This window comes from Ictidomys tridecemlineatus, chromosome 2, assembly GCF_052094955.1.
Source record: "Ictidomys tridecemlineatus isolate mIctTri1 chromosome 2, mIctTri1.hap1, whole genome shotgun sequence".
Classification (NCBI taxonomy): Eukaryota; Metazoa; Chordata; class Mammalia; order Rodentia; family Sciuridae; genus Ictidomys; species Ictidomys tridecemlineatus.
In genome coordinates this window covers 144,077,504-144,094,861 of record NC_135478.1, presented here as the reverse complement: position 1 = coordinate 144,094,861, position 17,358 = coordinate 144,077,504, and the positions used below count along the sequence as shown (strand labels likewise).

General features: G+C 39.5%; 1 protein-coding gene across 2 annotated transcripts in view; it reads left to right on the top strand.

Annotated features, from left to right (window-relative positions):
- Itprid1 (ITPR interacting domain containing 1) overlaps nt 1–17,358 on the top strand; it is a 122,266-nt gene that overhangs the window by 37,999 nt on the left and 66,909 nt on the right. The window contains exons 2-4 of one of the 2 annotated variants that reach the window (XM_078039885.1): nt 2,525–2,706; nt 3,953–4,001; nt 4,319–4,362. In XM_078039885.1, coding sequence (XP_077896011.1) covers nt 2,544–2,706; nt 3,953–4,001; nt 4,319–4,362 — 256 coding nt within the window. In that variant the 5' untranslated portion in view covers nt 2,525–2,543. Of the gene's footprint in view, nt 1–2,520; nt 2,707–3,952; nt 4,002–4,318; nt 4,363–17,358 lie in introns of both variants that reach the window. The other variant, XM_005319280.4, reaches the window with a different exon arrangement.

Sequence of the window (17,358 nt, the reverse complement as noted above, 5' to 3'; positions counted from 1 at the left end):
ACAAAGTTAATTTTCTTCTCGTGTTGATTATTTATAAAAAATTGAAAACTTGATAACATTTTGATGCATTTCCTTTTCTTTGTTTTCAGCAATTAGTGTTTTTCCTTTTATAAAATGAAGGTTTTTATGAGTATATAATTTTGCATTTTTTAAAAATTAAAATGACAATATAAGCAATTTCCCCCCATTACTAGATACACACACACACACACACACACACACACACACACACACACACGTAAGGATTGATGAAAGTATAGTAATCAAAATAGAAGGAACTGAAGTACAGGGGAGAACCTGATCCAGGATGAAGGTGCCACTTTGGGCCAAGTCAGAGCTGGCAAGAATTGGGCTCCAAATCGTCCTGGGGACTGAGGGGTTAACTAGAGGAGTTGGCAGAGGTCATATGCCAGAATGCTGCCTGTCTATCCTCTGGGCAATTCAGGGTTGCCACCTGATCCAAAGGGCTGCTCCGGGGAGCCACGTGAGTGGATGCCAAAGGAAGGTCATTCAAGCATCAGAGAATCCATTTCCAGAAGCAGATTTGTTTACTAACTGGGAAGGCATCCATCGAAACAGAGGGAACAAAAGAGTTTTTCTTTACAAACCAGTCCCTGACCCTTGCCTTTAGCAAGGGTTCCCACTTTTCTTTGGCAGCCTTTATTCTGCTCTATAGCCAAGTACAACTGAGCTGGCAAAGAGCTTACCCTCTCTGGTTGTGCAAAGCTAGAGGCTGAGGTCAGACTTGCCATTGTAGAATAGGAGTTTGGAGACATGCAGATAAAATAGAGCTTTCGTTGAAATTTTAACAAACTTTTATGTTATATATGTGGAAAAGCAATAGCTGGATTAAAATTTAACATTATGGTACCTGTTTCTTGTCCCTTCTCTTTACAGTGCAAAGTCTCTCCTACTAAATAGAAATTAAAATTTGTATAGTTCACTATCAGAGGCTCTTCCTAAATTTAACTTCCTAAAATTGACTTGGTAACTTGTTTACTGTCAGTGTCGATTGCAACTGCCCACCTTTTGCCCTATGTTTTAGCTAACTGAAATTTTTTAGTGTTTTCTTATTTTGAATGTAAAATTAGCAGCCATCACTGTTATCATTATTTTTTCAGCAATTTACAAATATACAGTGTTTATACTGTGTATTTATACTTCAACAATGTTTGCATTTGAATATATAAAGCACATAAAGAAACTGCTACTGCTAGTTGCATCTAGAATGTTCACCTATACTTAAAAGAGAATAGTCAGGTGTTTATAAAAAATCAGAATGGTTTACCTTTCTTAAAAAATGATTAAAAGATGGTTTACATGTATGTCATGTGAACAGTGATTGCGCACCAGTGTGGGGTGTGAGGAATGCTGAAGTGGGTGTTGGGCTCTTTGGCTAATTCTCTAAACCTGAAGAAAACAATAAAGCAAATTTAAATATATGCCTGGAAAGAATTGAGCCAGAAAGTGTGAAGGCTAGTTGAGTCTGAGTCCTAGCCCTGTTTATTTTTCACATGTTAATTTAATACCTCTTGTGTGCCAAAAATTCAGTCAAATACTAAATACACAAATGAGGAAGGGAAATACCTCTTGTTCTCAAGGTGCTTATAGTCAGGGGAAATTGAACGGTTTATATAGCTGCTCTAAGCTCTGGTCTCCTGCTCTAAGTCTATGATAAGGAGGTTCATAAAAGTCAAATTAGATAATAGGAACCATTAATATTTTTTTGTGCCAGGTGTATCATATATTCATTAGCTCTAGTTGTCCCAACAACCCTAGAGTAGATAGTACAGTCTCAGGACTATGACTGGAGGGCCTCTATTTGAATCCTAGTTGGCTGTATGGCTTTGACTATGCAACTTAATCTCTCTGTTCTTCAGTTTACTATAAACTGTGACAATTACGTAACTTCTTTCACTGAAGATTGTACCTTCTGTAACAGATGTATAGAATTCAGCACAGAAGCTAGCACACAATAAATATGCCACTGAAGATAACTATTATTAAAATGCATTTCAATGTATACCCCAAAATAAGGGGGTGAGAGAGACTATGTAATTTATACAAGACCACACAATGATAAGTTGTAGAGATGACTCTCAGCCAAAATCAATCTGTTGCCAAAACCTTCATTTCCACCCATCATTTTGGGTCTCTAAAAATATTTTTAGGAATGTAACTGTTGGATAACTTTGAAGGCTATTCATGGGTGGCTCCTCAAGTCCAATTTCTTTACTCTCCATCCACATCCCAGACCACCAAACTGAATCTTTTAGCATGTGGATGTGGCCTGGTTACTAGCAAGGCCAAGTTGGTCCCTGTTCCCCAGCTGTTGGTTCACGGAGAGAAAATAATTCTACCAACTTGAGATCAGGAGTTTGGCTCCCATGGCCGAGCCAGGCTCCCATGTGACTGTGGAGCTGGACCACTCACTGAACCACAAGCATCCTGCCTACTCCCTCGCACTGAGCCAGGCCTAAAAGCTAGTTCACTGCATCTGATTTGCTTGTGTGATTTAAGTTAGTTTGCAGAAATACCTTCTTATGATGGCGGAGAGGCCGCGAGGACCCGACAGACCACAAGATGGTCAAGAAAAGAGCAAGAGACAGATCCTGAGGTACACCAAGAGGGCATGGGCTCCTCTAGATGAGCAGCTGTTTCCTGGCTCTGAGGAGGAAAGGCAGACGGTCACCATACCCCTGCTAGGTGAGAAGGGCACTCAGGGCTATTCGTAAAAGGCGCTTCTGGGGGTGGCAAAGGATGCAGGGCTTTGGGCTGGAACAAGGGCTTGGCTTTGAGGAAACCCGTGTTTCTGGCTTAATGCCAGACCATTCTATGAAATGGACACTCTGGTTTTCCACAGAGATTCAAACCACAGAGACTCTGAACAGAAGTTGACCAACTAAGGAATGAACTCTACTTCCTTTCCCTTCCAGCACCCCCTCATCCCAAGTCTCAGGGACTTGAGAGCTAAATGGGATCCAAGTTTGTTTCAGGACATCATTTTATTGAAAGGTTCTTGGGGTCTGGCATGAGACATTAACAATAATGTTAATAATTTGAAGGGTGATAAATAGAAAATACTTCTCCCTCCCCTTCCCGAGATGTTAACTGTTGTGTGTTTGGTTTTTTTCTTTTCCCATCAGCTAATTTATTCTGTCCTTAATGGCACCTTGATTGAAGAACAAACACACCTCTAAGGCCATGGCTTTTGGTTTGGCTGACACCTTGTGAGAAGGATAATTCAGGTGCCCAGTGTTAGGAGAAAATCAAGGGAGATCAGCCCAGGTTAGATAGTAGCCAACCAGAACAGAAACAAATATTTTATAAGAAATGTTGCCTTTATATCCTTTCTTTATGCCTTCTGACTTATCTTTTGAGCCAGTGCTAAAGATCCACCTTAAAGACTGGTGCCTTTTTAACACAGGGTGCCTTTGGCAATCCTGGGATTCTAGTGCAATTTGTCCCTGGAATGAATGCAAATTTCGTTTCTAACCTGGCAGAGAACTCCTTGCAAATAAACATCACTGGCTGTCTGCCTTAGGTAAATGTAGTGATTCAATCAGGAGAGGCTCTGTGGTGATTTACACCCCAAAGAGAAAGACAAAACTCTCATATTCTTTTGCACCCTTTCTATTCACACCAGGTAATTTAAAAATTATTCTAGCATCTCTTGCTCTAGTCTGATTTATTTTTCTCCTCTTTAACATTTTCTTTAATTTTTTCTTAAGTTTCAGTCCTTTGGCAAGTTTACACACTCTTCTCAGGAAAGGATGATTATGGAAAACAGGAGGTTGTACCTTCAGGGATAAAAAAATGAATATGCTTATAGAAACATGTGACTAAATATGTAGGGAATTGAGCTTTTGAGTGATGACTGGATGATACAGTGGAGTCATTTGAGCTGGTGGTGGTGCTTTAACTAACTGTGCTGTTTCTTTCTCATTTATAGAAGATTCCAAACAGGAAAGTATCCAGCAGTGGCTAGACTCTGGATTCTTGTAAGTGTTGCTTTGTGTCTTCTATATTTCTCTTGTAAAGATCCATGACAACCATTTGGGTAACCCTGACTGGACAAGGTGGGATACTCATATTCACTAGGTACTTGAAGGACTATCCTATTATTGCAAAAGATTTATATCAATTTAAAAGTACAAAAGAAAATGCTATTTGAATCCCTGACTGTTCACTGGTTTCCAAAGGTCCTCTTTCCATAAAATGTAACTGCATTCACGCACGTCAGTTTAATTAAAAAGTAATTTCATACAGTTTGCTTGCCTACATTGTTTGACTCACAGTACTTTTGTTTTTTTTACAGTGTCTCTGTAAATGAAAACTTTCAGCAAGTCACCGATCATACTGGTAAGACAAGAGAACCCAGAACAGTTATAGTTTGTGGTGCTGACGATGAGATGTATGTGTGAACGTGTCTATGTGAGAATTATCAGAAGTTTCTAGAAATGGAACAGACCTCAATCCTTCTGTTTGATTAATAAGACAAACTCAAAAGGCAGAATGGGTAGTTGTCTCCTGAGCACCAGGTTAGGGACTGAAATTAGGGCTCCTGTCCTGTCATCACTTAGACTATAGCAAGACACCTGCTGGTTTCTATAAAGATGTTTGCAGGGATATAATTGTGGAAATCGTTTGAATTTCCCTTATATTGTATTGTACTTTTATTTCTTAATCTAGCCTCTATTTTTGGTCTCAAAATTACACTTACATTTTTTTCTCTTTCATGATACATTTGTTCTATGGAAGAACAAATGACTAAATCCTAAAGCAAACACTGCAAGTATTTATGAGGCAAAAAAAAAAAATGTATGACATTTGTCTTGCTGAGATTTGATAAGAACATTATAAAAAGAAAAAGAAATTTAATTACAGGTCTCACAGATTTCATCTTTCATACATGAAATTTCATATTTCATAGAATCTGAGATCCCTCAATTACAAAATGTACTTATAATTACCATTCAGATAGATTAAAATAAAAGCCTGTTGGTAAATGAAAGGCATCCTGATTTTTTAGATATTAAAATGTGAAAAGTATGTTTTAAAATTGATTCCATGTCATAAAGTATGCATGTGAGGGAAAAAATTGACATAAATTAGAAGTTCAATAATTAGAAGGGAAAATGATCAGTCTAGTAGTAACTAAATTTGCTGGTTTTAATTATCTCACTCACTTCCTCTATGGAGATTTTAAGTGAAGTTTGACCAATGTCTACAAAACAGCTTGTATTTATAATTTTTTTTACTTAAAAAATTCCTCAGTTTATTATTGAAATTTCCTTCCTCACCAAGTTTTCATTTTTCTTTAACATCAAAGTTCCATGAAATCTAAAGTTCCAATAAATCAGATTGAAATACCCCTCTATTCATAATAGCTCAGACTCAAGGAAAAAAAATGCAAGAATTTAAGAAATCCAGCTGGGTATTCGATGGCCCTGACGTTGTCTCTTGCCCTGGTGCTGGTGAGAGGCTCGCACTGGCTCCGGGGTCATCAGTAACTGTGTTAACATTGTCACTTCCCCCAAATGAAAGTCAAATCATGGCCTTGCTTCCTCAGAACCAGCTCAACAGATGACAAAGGCACAGACAGGATAGAACCACCTGGAGGAAAACAGGGCCCTCAGCAAGGCTAAGCTCCAAGAGGCCCAGCTTAGATTGGGCAGCTCTGTCATCTCCAGCAAGACTTTTAATAATAATCGAATCGCTTCTTACAAGTTTAACTGAGCCTTTCCCTTGACAAGCCCTTTGCTCATCGATCATATATTAAACTCAGTAGCTAGGATGGGAATATGGCTAGTTCTCATTTCTGCTACGCAGATAAAGAATCTGGGCACAGAGTGGTCTAGGGCCATGATTTTTGGTCACAGCTGGTTAGAGGCAGGTGGAGGATGGAGGCCCAACCTTCCATGAGCCCCTCCATGCACTGGCCTCGGCCAGGATGCAAGAGCTGCACACTGAGCTCAGGGAAGCCTAGAGTCACCTGGGAAATGTGGGTGTGGGCTCTGTATGGAAAACTGGTCACCAGAAGTCATGGAAAGGGTATCAGGGAGAAAAATGGTGGTAGAAGGTAAAGGAAGTTCAGAGGAGGAAAGGTGTCACTACTGGAGAAATTATCCTGCCAAAACTCTTAAAATCCTGATAGGATGCCAAGTGAATGTGCAGAAAGTTATCAGGGCAGCCATAACAAATGAGTTCTAACCTGATGCTTAAAACACAAGAAATTTATTCTCTCAAAGTTACGGAGGCTGGACGTCCAAAATCAACATGGCAGCAAATCATTCTTCCTCTGGAGAATCCTCCTCTGCCTCTTCCTCATTCCTGGTGGCTCCTGAAAATCCTTGGTATTCCTTGATTTGTGGGTGAATCATTTTGTTCTGCCTTCACAAGGTCTCTTCTCCCTGTGTGTCTTCTCTTCTTCTGAGAATACAGGTCTCTGAATTTAGGACCCACCCTAACCCAGCATGAACTCATCTTAGCTAATCATACCTGTAAAATCCCTGTTTCTAATTAAGCCCATCTTTAGAGGTTCTGGAAGGAAATGAAATTTGGGGGAACATTACTAAACTCACTGTAAGAGGAATTTATTCTGAGGCTTCTTCCTCATTGATTATTTCTGAGGCTTGGCACATGGAAGTGGTATTAAGAGCCAAAGGTCTTGTCAACTCAGTTCTAACTGCATACCTTAAAATACAAGAACTTATTCTCTCATAGTTATGGAGGCTGGGCGTGCCCTCCATGGAAAGCATTCTGCTGGGCCTATGGGCCCTGCACTGGGCCCAAATAAAATGGCTTCAGTGGTTCTGTTCCTGGGTTTCTCCCGAGTCCTGTGATGGTCAAGATGAGACCTCAGTCTGTTTTGATGATTCTTTGGCTTTTGTGCTCTTGTATGGCTACCTATGGTCTCATTTTTATTAAGCTAGCATCTAGTTGACCCATTTTATACCTCATTCATCACCCTGTGCTAGGTAAAGCCTCTAACCTTTGGCACTTCAGCCTCTTCATCAGCAGAACTGAAACGGGAAGGAAATTAACATGCATTGAGGGTGCACATGCTAATTTTCCTGCATATTGCTTCATTTACCAGAACCATATTCTGAGGTGAATATTACTACAATTAAATTTAAAAAAAAAATATTTTCTGAATTGTAGATGGACACGGTAACTTTTTTTTTTTTTAATCTGGGGATTGAACCCAGTGCCTCATGCATGCTAGGCAAGCCCTCTACCACTAAGCCACAACCCCCTGCCCTACTATGATCAAATTTTGCAAGAAGAAAAAAGAGATTGAGAAAAGTTAAATACCAAAGTAGTTCAATTAAAAGGTAAAGGAATTGAGATGTGAACTTGGACTGGTCTGTCTGTATAGCCTCTTGCCCTCTCAAGAAAATCAGTGGGATTTACTATACACGTCACACATGGCAAGACCTGAGAGCCCCAGCATCCCTGCCGGAAAGTCAGAGCCCCATGAGCAACGGGAGAGAGAGAAGGAGCCACTGGCACTGTCTCCAAAACTTCTCAATCGAGTGCACCAGCTCTCTGGGATCACTACATGGTCCTGAGTTTAAAAATTTTATATGGGACAACACTACTTTTTAACGTTAATCAAGTGTCTATGGAAATGCAGAATGGTCACATCTAGATCTTAAAATTGAAAAAAAGAAACATTTATCAAGTTGACCAATAGGTACAAACTTGAGGAATAAGTTCATGAGCCCTGATGTATAGTATGGTGATTATAGTCAACAATCCTATATTGTATACATTAAATTTGCTGAGGGGGTAGATTGTAAGTATTCTTGCCTGAGGATAAAAGTAACTGTGTGAGGTGATGGTTTGTTAATAAGGTTGACTGTGATAATCATTTCACACTATAGATTACACATACATATATGTATATACCTATATATGAACATACACATCAAAATACATTGTATACCTTGAACAGATATCATTTGGTCAATTATACTTTGGTAAAGCGGAATAAATATATCAAGTAATTCATCTGGAAAGCTCTAAGTAGTCATTTTGCTTAGATTTCAGAAATTTTAAATTAAAAGAAACTAAACTCTTATGAAATTTGATGTGACTGAAAAACTAATGCTTGAAACACTCTATGGTGGTTGTCTTTTTCTGATACTGTGTTTCAGATCTCCATACAGTCTGGACTAAAATAATGATTGTATAAGTACTATGATTAGTGATTATTATTAATTATCAAATACTTATTGTATATTTTAAGACTATTTCCAAGTACACCTCAAGCAAAACAGCAGGATGACTAACTTTATTAAATACTGAGGAAAGGTTACAGGATTTGCCTAAAACTACACACCCATGAAAGATAAGAGACATGATTTGAATTCAAGTGTGTCTGATTTCAAAGTTCATGCTTTTTCTATCAGAAACTAGTATGCCTTTCAACTTCACTAGCTGGTAGTTGGTGAAAATCAACTAATCTGCCTCTAAACTGCACTAATGGTAGTGGGTGTAAATCAACTACCATAAATTTTATCTCCAGCTTGTCCTTACTTCTGTGAGTCAATTTGGGGTGGCAGAAAAGAACTCTCCCTGAATTTAAGATTTTATGCTGAGACATGCTCCAAAATGTATTCCATTTAAACCTACATGTACATAAAGTAGATTTTAGTTCAAAGAAAAATTGATTAACAACAGTTCTAAAAGTAAGAAAGAGGTTCGATACTATTCTGAAGTTAATCTATAAATAACTCCTGTAACTCAAATTTGTATCAGGTCTCACCATTTTGCAAGTTTCAATTATGTTATTAAAAAAAAAAAGTTGTTTCCCAAGTTTGGGTGGATTATTGCTACCATCTTGGTATCACAGGATCTTTCTGCAAAATGACTCCAGGAGAATTTCTGGAAGCCATTAGATGTTACAGGCATTTTCATGAATGAGTCCCCTTCACTGTCACTTATGGTACTCCAATAGAAACCTCTTTGGCATTACCTCATAGAAAAGTTGTCTTAACACTTCCTAAGCATCCTGTTCTTCTGCTCCCCAGGGACCACCATCATTGCATTTGAGCCTTACACTGCTCTATTTCTTGCAGAATTTGTATAAATGCTCATTTTCATTCTACTGCCTGACTCTATCACCTGGGGATTTAGGCAGTGGTTCTAGTGTTTTATGTTACATAAAATGCATGAAGGAAGTCATCTTTCAGCTTATTCCTGCAGTCCATATTTCTCCTCACACCTTTGACTTAGTCTGGAGACTGGAGAACAAACATGTTGTCCACTCCATTCCCTGCACACAGGCCCAATGGTGCTGACAGATCCCCTTTTGTTCCATTCTTCAGTTTTTAGCAAATACTAGATGCTCCTTTAGGATTGGAGACAATGAAGAAAATAAATGTGGTGCTAAGATAGACAATAAACAATTAAGTAAACATGTAACAGCCAGGAACAGGCATTGGGGAAGGCATTTCAGCAGCTGCCTGAGAGAAGTGAAAGAGAAGGACATTTGCTTCTCTGGGGGAACTGGACTGTTCCAGGCACAGGAAACAACATGAGCAAATGCTGCGGAGTTGCAACAGGCCGTTTGTATTCCAGGTAAACCAAGGAGGTTAAAATGGCTGCAGCTCAGTGAACAAGGAAGAGAGTAGCAGGCCAGAGGTTAAACAATTAGCTAGAGCTGGTACAGTGAGACATGACTGTAATCCCAGCAGCTTGGGAGGCTGAGCAGGAGGATTTTAACTTCTAGGCCAGCCTCAGCAACTTAACAAGGCACTAAGCAACTTATACCTTGTCTCAAAATAAAATATAAAAAGGGCTGTGAATGTGGCTCAGTGGTTAAGTGCCCCTGGGTTCAATTCAGAGTACTCTCCCCCCAAAAAAATTAGCTAGAAGCAAAATAATTTAGGGTCATATATATCTCTATAAATACTTTGACTTTTATTCAGCATGACTCTTTAAAAACATATAATAAAAAGGAGTGGTATGATCTTGATTCTTTTTTTTTTTTTAACAAAGAACAATTCTGCTATCTAGTTGGCTGCTATTTGGAGAACAGACTATAGGCAGTGGGGAGCTTGAAAAGGTAGTATCAGGAAGCCCAGTTAGGAGGCTAATAAAATAATTCAGAGGAGAGAGAATGGGGACTGACACCGGGGCACTAGCAGTTATTATAGAGAGAAGTGTTGGATTCTGGATTATTTGGAATTTAGGATAAGATATGATGGATTAGATGTGGGGGCATTAAAAACAGGAGAAGTCCAAGAAGACTCTAATGATTTTTTTCCCAGGCATCTAAGAAGATGGATGGCCATTTACTGAGATGGGAAAAACAATATAAGAATCAGCCTTGGGATAAGAGATGAGAAACTCAGTAAGAGAAACTCAATGTTAGACATGTAATGATTCAAAAGCTTAATAGATATCCAAACAGATACTACCAGGGAGGTAGTCAGAAATAAAAATCTGGAGTTAAGGGAAAAGTGACTGATCATTTAGATGGTATTTAAAGCTAGAAGATCAGATGAGATCATCAAGCAAGTGAGTATAGATGGAGAAAAGGCCAGGAAGATATGGGGAAAAATAACAGAGAGAAGGAGAAGGGTTGGATTATGAGGTCCACAGAGAACCAAGAGGAAAGAGTCTAGAAGGAAAGTTGGTGTGTCAGAGAGGGAGCAATCAACACCATCAGCTCTTGATCATGGTTATAGATGAAGAGGAATGACAGCTGGCCCTCAGGTTTGGCAGTGGAAGCCATTAGTGACCTTGAAAAGATCTGTGTTATAGTAATGCTGGGGAGAAAGCTTACATGTACAGCCTTCTCATGGGAATGAAAGCAGAAGAAGTGGAGACAGAAAACTACTCTGAGAAGTTGCGAGGTGAAAGGGAGCAGTGAAATGAAATGATAACTGCAAGAAAGGAAGACAAATGCAGATTTTCTCTGTTGTTGTAAAGGGGTAGGAGTTCTTCCCAGATTGTAGATTTTAACCCCTTGTTGCACATATGATTGACAAGCGTTTGCTTTCACAGGTGGCTGCTGCAGCAGGCATACAGGGTAATAGGCATGATCAGTGACTGAGATGTACTAACCTGCTTGGTGCCTCTGCCTGGCCTTCTGTGGGACAAGCCTGGGCTCCCCTCTGGGACCTCTGCTCTTGGGGCTTTGCGATCTCTTCCAAAGAAACATGGCTCACTCAAGCTTACTTGCTGACCAAAATTATTTGGGTCTTTCCTTTTAATGGTGCCAATACCTTCCCTTATACCTTCTTCCTATGTTAATTTCAATCACTGCTGAAGACTATATGGGTGCCCCTGCTCATATCCCAAGTCAGACTAAAGCAATTCCTGAAGGATTCTCTTCTTACTTCTGCACTGTCTTCTGGTGAACATTAGGGCATTTTAGCTGAGTGCTCTCACAGCCTTCTTTTTAAATATCCCATAGAATTTGCTGCTCAGGGTACATGGATGACTTACAAGGAAGAGCCTCCTGGTCATCTTTCAACTGTTTTCTCTTTTCCCTTTCCAGGAATCCCCACCACTGAGTGCAGAGTAACTCTGCTTAGTGCATACCAACTGCACAAGCAGTTGATTCTCAGTTTGGTCACAGTCAAGATTCACAAATCTTCCTACAACCATAACCATAGGATATTCAGAGCCTCTGTGGGATCCATCATGGTGCTCTAGGGATGATGGCCACAGGTGCTAACATTCCTCTTCCCAGGCCGCTGACTCGTTCTTAACCTCAGACTCTAAGTATAAGCAATCCCATAGAATGTATCCTGTTTGTGGCAAACTTGTTCACATCACCAGAAAACAAATTAAATATCAGTACTACCCGACAATGAGAGTACATTGTCATTACAATGCAAAGGTAAGACACATATAATGAATGCATGCTTCAACACATTGGTTTATATAATTAGCACTGGTTTAACAACTTATCCAAGCATCATTATAAGTGAAGAACTAGAACTATCTCCTACAGCAAAAAAGGCAGTTTGGCTCAAAGGTCTGCTTGGTGCTAGTTACTACTTGATGGGTAACTAATTTATTTGTCCTTTTTTGTTTTTTATTTTGTTTTCAATATTCAGAAGAGTAAAATTTATTTCCAGGAGGAATGTATTAAGTACTAAGAACTTAGAAAATAAAATTCTAAAACCCGTGCTCTATGTCATAAGAAAAGGTCAAAATAAATCCAGTTAAACAGACTAAATGTCCCCTTAAAGCTTCTCAAGAGAATATGTCTAGAGCAAAGACCTGTACTAGGTGAAGGGTACAAAAATGTAGAATATGAGACTTATACTCTCAGGAATGTCACTCACTTTCTAGGATCATCCCAATTCAAATGTAACCTACACCAACTTTTCTACAAAACCTTCTCCTCTTATCTCTTTTCATTGCACTCCTGGTTCTTGACCTTCCTTCATCTAACTCCTCTTGCCTAAAAGTCAGCCCCATTCTGATAACTTCTCACAATTCTCTGGAGGCTTGAACCAAGCCCCATATTCTCTATGAAGCCCTCCCTGACTTCTGCACTGAGACACGATTTCTCTTCTGAACACCTGTAACATCCATTCTGGGTTCTAATCAAGAGGCAGTTCTTCTGTGCTGCCTCACGTTATGAGGGATATGATCTTTCTCCCTGAAAACAGCTGTGATCCCTGCTAGTGGAGGAATCGTCTCTCTCCAAATGTACCAAGGCTAGTCAATAAAAGAATCTTGGTAGAACAAAATGAAGATAAGGTTGTCAGGTTGAGAAATCTCAGAAGTGAGATTTGAGCTAACCAATCAGAAAAAAAAATAAAGAGGCAGAGCAAAAATGTTTAATTTGGTGGAAATAAAAGGAATTTGAACAAAATGAGAAGAAAACTAAACAGGTGTGGGAAAGTAATCAAGCTGGAGATCTGGTTTCAGGCTAGAGAACAAGGGTAGAACTTTCTCTGCTACATAGGATGTGGTCAGATTATAAATGTCTTTAAAATCCAGAATGAAGGAATCATGCTTGATGTCATTGGACTAGGATGGCACATCTCTAGTTCCTCTTCAAATGGATACATAGTTGTAACCAGAATGAGGAAGATTTGGGTGGAGGATCTCTGTTCCCCTGAAAAAGATGGCATGAATAATTTAGGATAATAATTGCAGGAAATCATATGTTACCAAATAATTGCAGACAACTCTGTTGTGGTGAGTTCTGAACTCAGTACAGTGAGGAGAGAAATGGCAGACCTTGGTGCTTATCTTGGCAAGGGGAAGAAGGTACACATGTTGGGAAGAAGTTACAGGACTCAGGTTTCAGCTGACAAGGACTTATACTGGGCTTAACAGTGGAATGGGGAAGAAAAGTCTCACCATCTCAAAAATAAACAGATACCAGGTGGGGTGTGGGGAGAAGAGACCAGCATTCCATTTGCTTTAAGGTTTTGAGCATGAGAATCAGGCAGAATGTAAGAATCTCATTTTGTAAGAATATGGGCTAATAATTTGCCAATGGAGACAATACACTGCTGACTGCCTTTACTAAGTATCGTGGTCATGCAGGAGTTAAATATGCACAAAGCTGCAGAATGCTATTATTTTAGAGCCCTGCAAAAATGTGATTTGATTAGTCTATTGGACGATATTCCAAAGAACCAAATGTCTTCCATGAATCAGTCAGAAATGCTTAGGAAAACCAAAATAAAAAATGCTTTCTAAGCCAATAAAGGTGCTAATTAGTGCCTTCTGCATATCTAACTACATCTTCTCCAGTAATACATTTTGCAGGGTTAAGTGCGGTATCTGCTGCTTCAGATGGCAGAAGTCCGCCTCACAGTCGGGAGGGTGGCTAGAGACTCAAGCATCTAGAAGGGAATCAGAATTGGAATTTTAACCCATGGAATGGGATTACTAGATAGAGCAGGGACTTTTTTCTCACTTTAATTTTCCTCTAAACGGATCCTTAGGAAACTTGGGGATAGCAGGACTTAATTTGTAATTTTTTTTTTCTTCCTCCCCCAGTGCTTTTAGAAAATAAAATCTGGTTTTAAAATTTTAACAAGGGTATCCCAGAAGGAAGAAAGAGGTGAAAATATCAAACCCAAGCAATTAGAGAAGCGAGTGTGAAATTGAAAAGGGCCTAGCTAGCAGAGCTTTGTGTGGGAGATGCAGGTAGGCATCCAAGGGTCCCACCTTCTGCGTGGGGTACCCCAAGCCTGATGCCTGCAGAGGCCTAAGGAGATCTGGGGTAACAAGAGCAGTTTGTCTGTCCTGGCATGGCCTTCCCTTTGTATCAGAGTCTTGCTCTAATCAGAAGCTTCCAGGAACAGGCAGGTAATCGCTAATGAACAAAGCAGGTAAGAGGGAGGCTGCAGAAAATTGGAGAACCCACTGCTTTTAACAGATTGCTGCCCCGAAGATACCTGGGCCTGTAATGCTGGCTTTTCCAAGTTTTTAGGCAAATCTAGGAATCCCAATCCCTGTGAGAACTGGCACATTGTGGGCTACCAGCTTCTTTGTCTCTGTTCAAGTTCATTATTGAAAACAGGCCAAGAGAAACAGGACCTGACCCCAACAAACCAATTCTCAGGCTCCAGGCAGTTTACCTTACAAATTAGCAAACTGGGAAAGAAAAAAAAACAAAAAAACAAAAACAAAAAAAAAAAAAAACCTCTAACAGACAAGGAATCACAGGCAAAAACAAAAACAAAACCTCTTTTAAACAGTCAAGTTTCTGCTCTGTGCAAGACTCTAAGCTGCCTGAGTCCAAATGCCTAGAAGGCCAATCACTGCTTCCCCCATAACCAAGAAGTTAGCACACAGAGACACCGTGAAAATAGCACTTGGTCTCCGAGGACCTAGAGAGCCAAGGAATGTAAAATGGAAATCAACCAGGGAACCTAATTAATTTTTGATGATTTTATCACAATTGAAAAAATCAGGCTCATCTTATGAATGTTTCAAAAATTATACCAGTTTTCCTTGGCTTGAGTTTCTCCAAAAAATCTAAGCTTGGCAGCAGAAAAGGCTAATGTCTGAATGCATTGGCTACAGATAGACATTTGTGTCATTTTCAGCAAGATCAAGAAGAAAGAGGAAATGGGTGTAGGAAAGAATATAAATGCGGTATTTCTTCATCAGTGATGGTGGGGTTCAGGTGAGGGGCTAACATCCCCTAACTGTTGCTGATAGCGGGGAACAGGACACAGGATGTTAGCTGTGGGGTATAGGGGAGGAAGGTCCTTCTCCCTGCTTGTGCTAAAACCCTGAGACTTTCAGATATGACAGAAACCCTCCACTGTGATCAAGCCAATCCATTTCTCACTTCCTAGACAGCATCTTACCCTAGGACCTTCTTTTCTCCTGGATGCAATTATGGTTTCCTGGCTACCAAAATTGCTTGTAACAACAGTGGCAGGGCCTAGGGACGTGATCCACAGAGTGCGGCTGGCAGATTTGTGTGGACTCTGGGATCCATGAAGAAGTCCTGAGTGAAAGCCTCCAGATCCTACATGACTAGATTTTTTTCTGGATGACAAGATTTTCTGCAGGGCTAGGGTTTTGGAAAGTTCAGCAAGGCTGAACTAACTCTTCTCATCAATATCTGAAAATGGATCATTTCCTCTCTGACAGTTTGAGCAATTCATTATGGCCACCGTGGCAGGTCCCTGGCCTGGACATGCTTGTTTGTTCACACTTTCTAAGAACCCCAGAGCAGTAGCAGACAACTGGAAAAGACAGAGAGAGTAATGAGGGCTGTGGCACCAGCAGAACCTGCAGCCAAATGGCCAGGACTGTGGGAAATTTTAGGCAAGGAACACTGATCAGAAACTCTCCAGAATTCTCCAGATGAGCTCACTCAGGTACAAATGTAGGCTTATTTTATGTGTTACATGCAATGCTATAGTTACAAGTAGTGCTGGTTAAGAAGGTGGGGGACAGGGGAAATGGGAAATTTTTGTTAGGGAAATAGGAAATTATATTTATCTTACCTTCTGTTTGGGCCACTTATTATTTATTTCATCTTGGTATCAAGTCATTACAAATAGTTGCCTAAAAATTATACTGTGCTTGGATCGATGACATTAATGAATAGCAAAAGCTATTCTTTCATGTGACATCTTCAATCAACTGGCAGTGGTTTTATGAGTTGGAGTTGTGCTGAGACTGGGTTGGGTTCAGTAAGCAACTGTGCTGCAATGGATTAGTAACGCCCAGAAGAAAGACCTGTGTCTGGAAGTTGTCAAATCTTTCTCCTGGAGGTGCCTCACAGGGTCAAGAAAGAACAGAATGAAAGAAGGCATGCCCTATAGTATTTTATATTCCCCATAATGTTTTATATTCCCTATAATGTATTTTCTTAAAGTTGTTGACATCTGAAATTTAGGTGCAAGACCTGAAATTTCTGTTTTTCTCAACTACTCATTCAGGAAGTTTACTCTAAACAAAGGGTGGCAAATACACTCCATCTCACAAGACAATCCCAATCAGGTGTTGGTGACTATTTTGAGAGCCTATCCAGGCTCAGTGAGAAAGTAATGCAATTGATTAATGATGTCTGCCATGGGCAGTGGGCTTGAAATTGGAGCACAGAGACCATCCTTAACTGTTTCAACCTTTGAAATCAATTTATGTTTCTCACTCTATCTGACTGCCATAGTGACAGAGTTACATTTGTTTTGCAAGGCAAACATTTACTGTGCCTGTTCTTTCACTGTCTCTAAATGTAGTTGTGTATTTTGAACTTAGTTCAGAATACTCTATTTGCACACATCTTAACAATGTATCTCTGTCTTTTTCTTTCTGGACAAGGGTTCCTTTTTTCTAGCAGGGTAACTAAGTTTTTTTAAAAAATCTGCTAAAAATGATGGATATTCCAGCTCTGATTTTAATTATTTCCTGTCTTCTATTGCTTTTGGTGTTGATTTGTTCTTCTTTATTCTAGGGCTTTGAGATGTAATGTTAGTTACATATTTGATAACTTTCTATTCTTTTAATGAAAGAGCTCAATGCAACAGACTTTCCACTTAGAACCACACTCATAGTGTCCCAGAGATTTTGATATATGTTGTGTTGCTATTCTCATTTTACCTCTAAGTATTTTTAAAAATTTCCTCACCGTTTCTTTTGCTAGTATTCGGGTATTAGAGTAGTTTCTATTTTTCACTTTATCATTGATTTCTAATTTTGTTCCATTGTAATCTGACAGAATGCAGGATTTACCTCTAATTTTTTTTTTTTTTTGCAAAGTGTTGCTTTGGGGACTCAGATATGGTCTGCTTTGGAGAAGGATCTATATGCTGCTAAGAAGAAAGTATATTATGTCATTGATGGATGAAATATTCTTTGTATGTCTGTTAAGTCTAAATTATTAATTGTATTTTTTAGTTC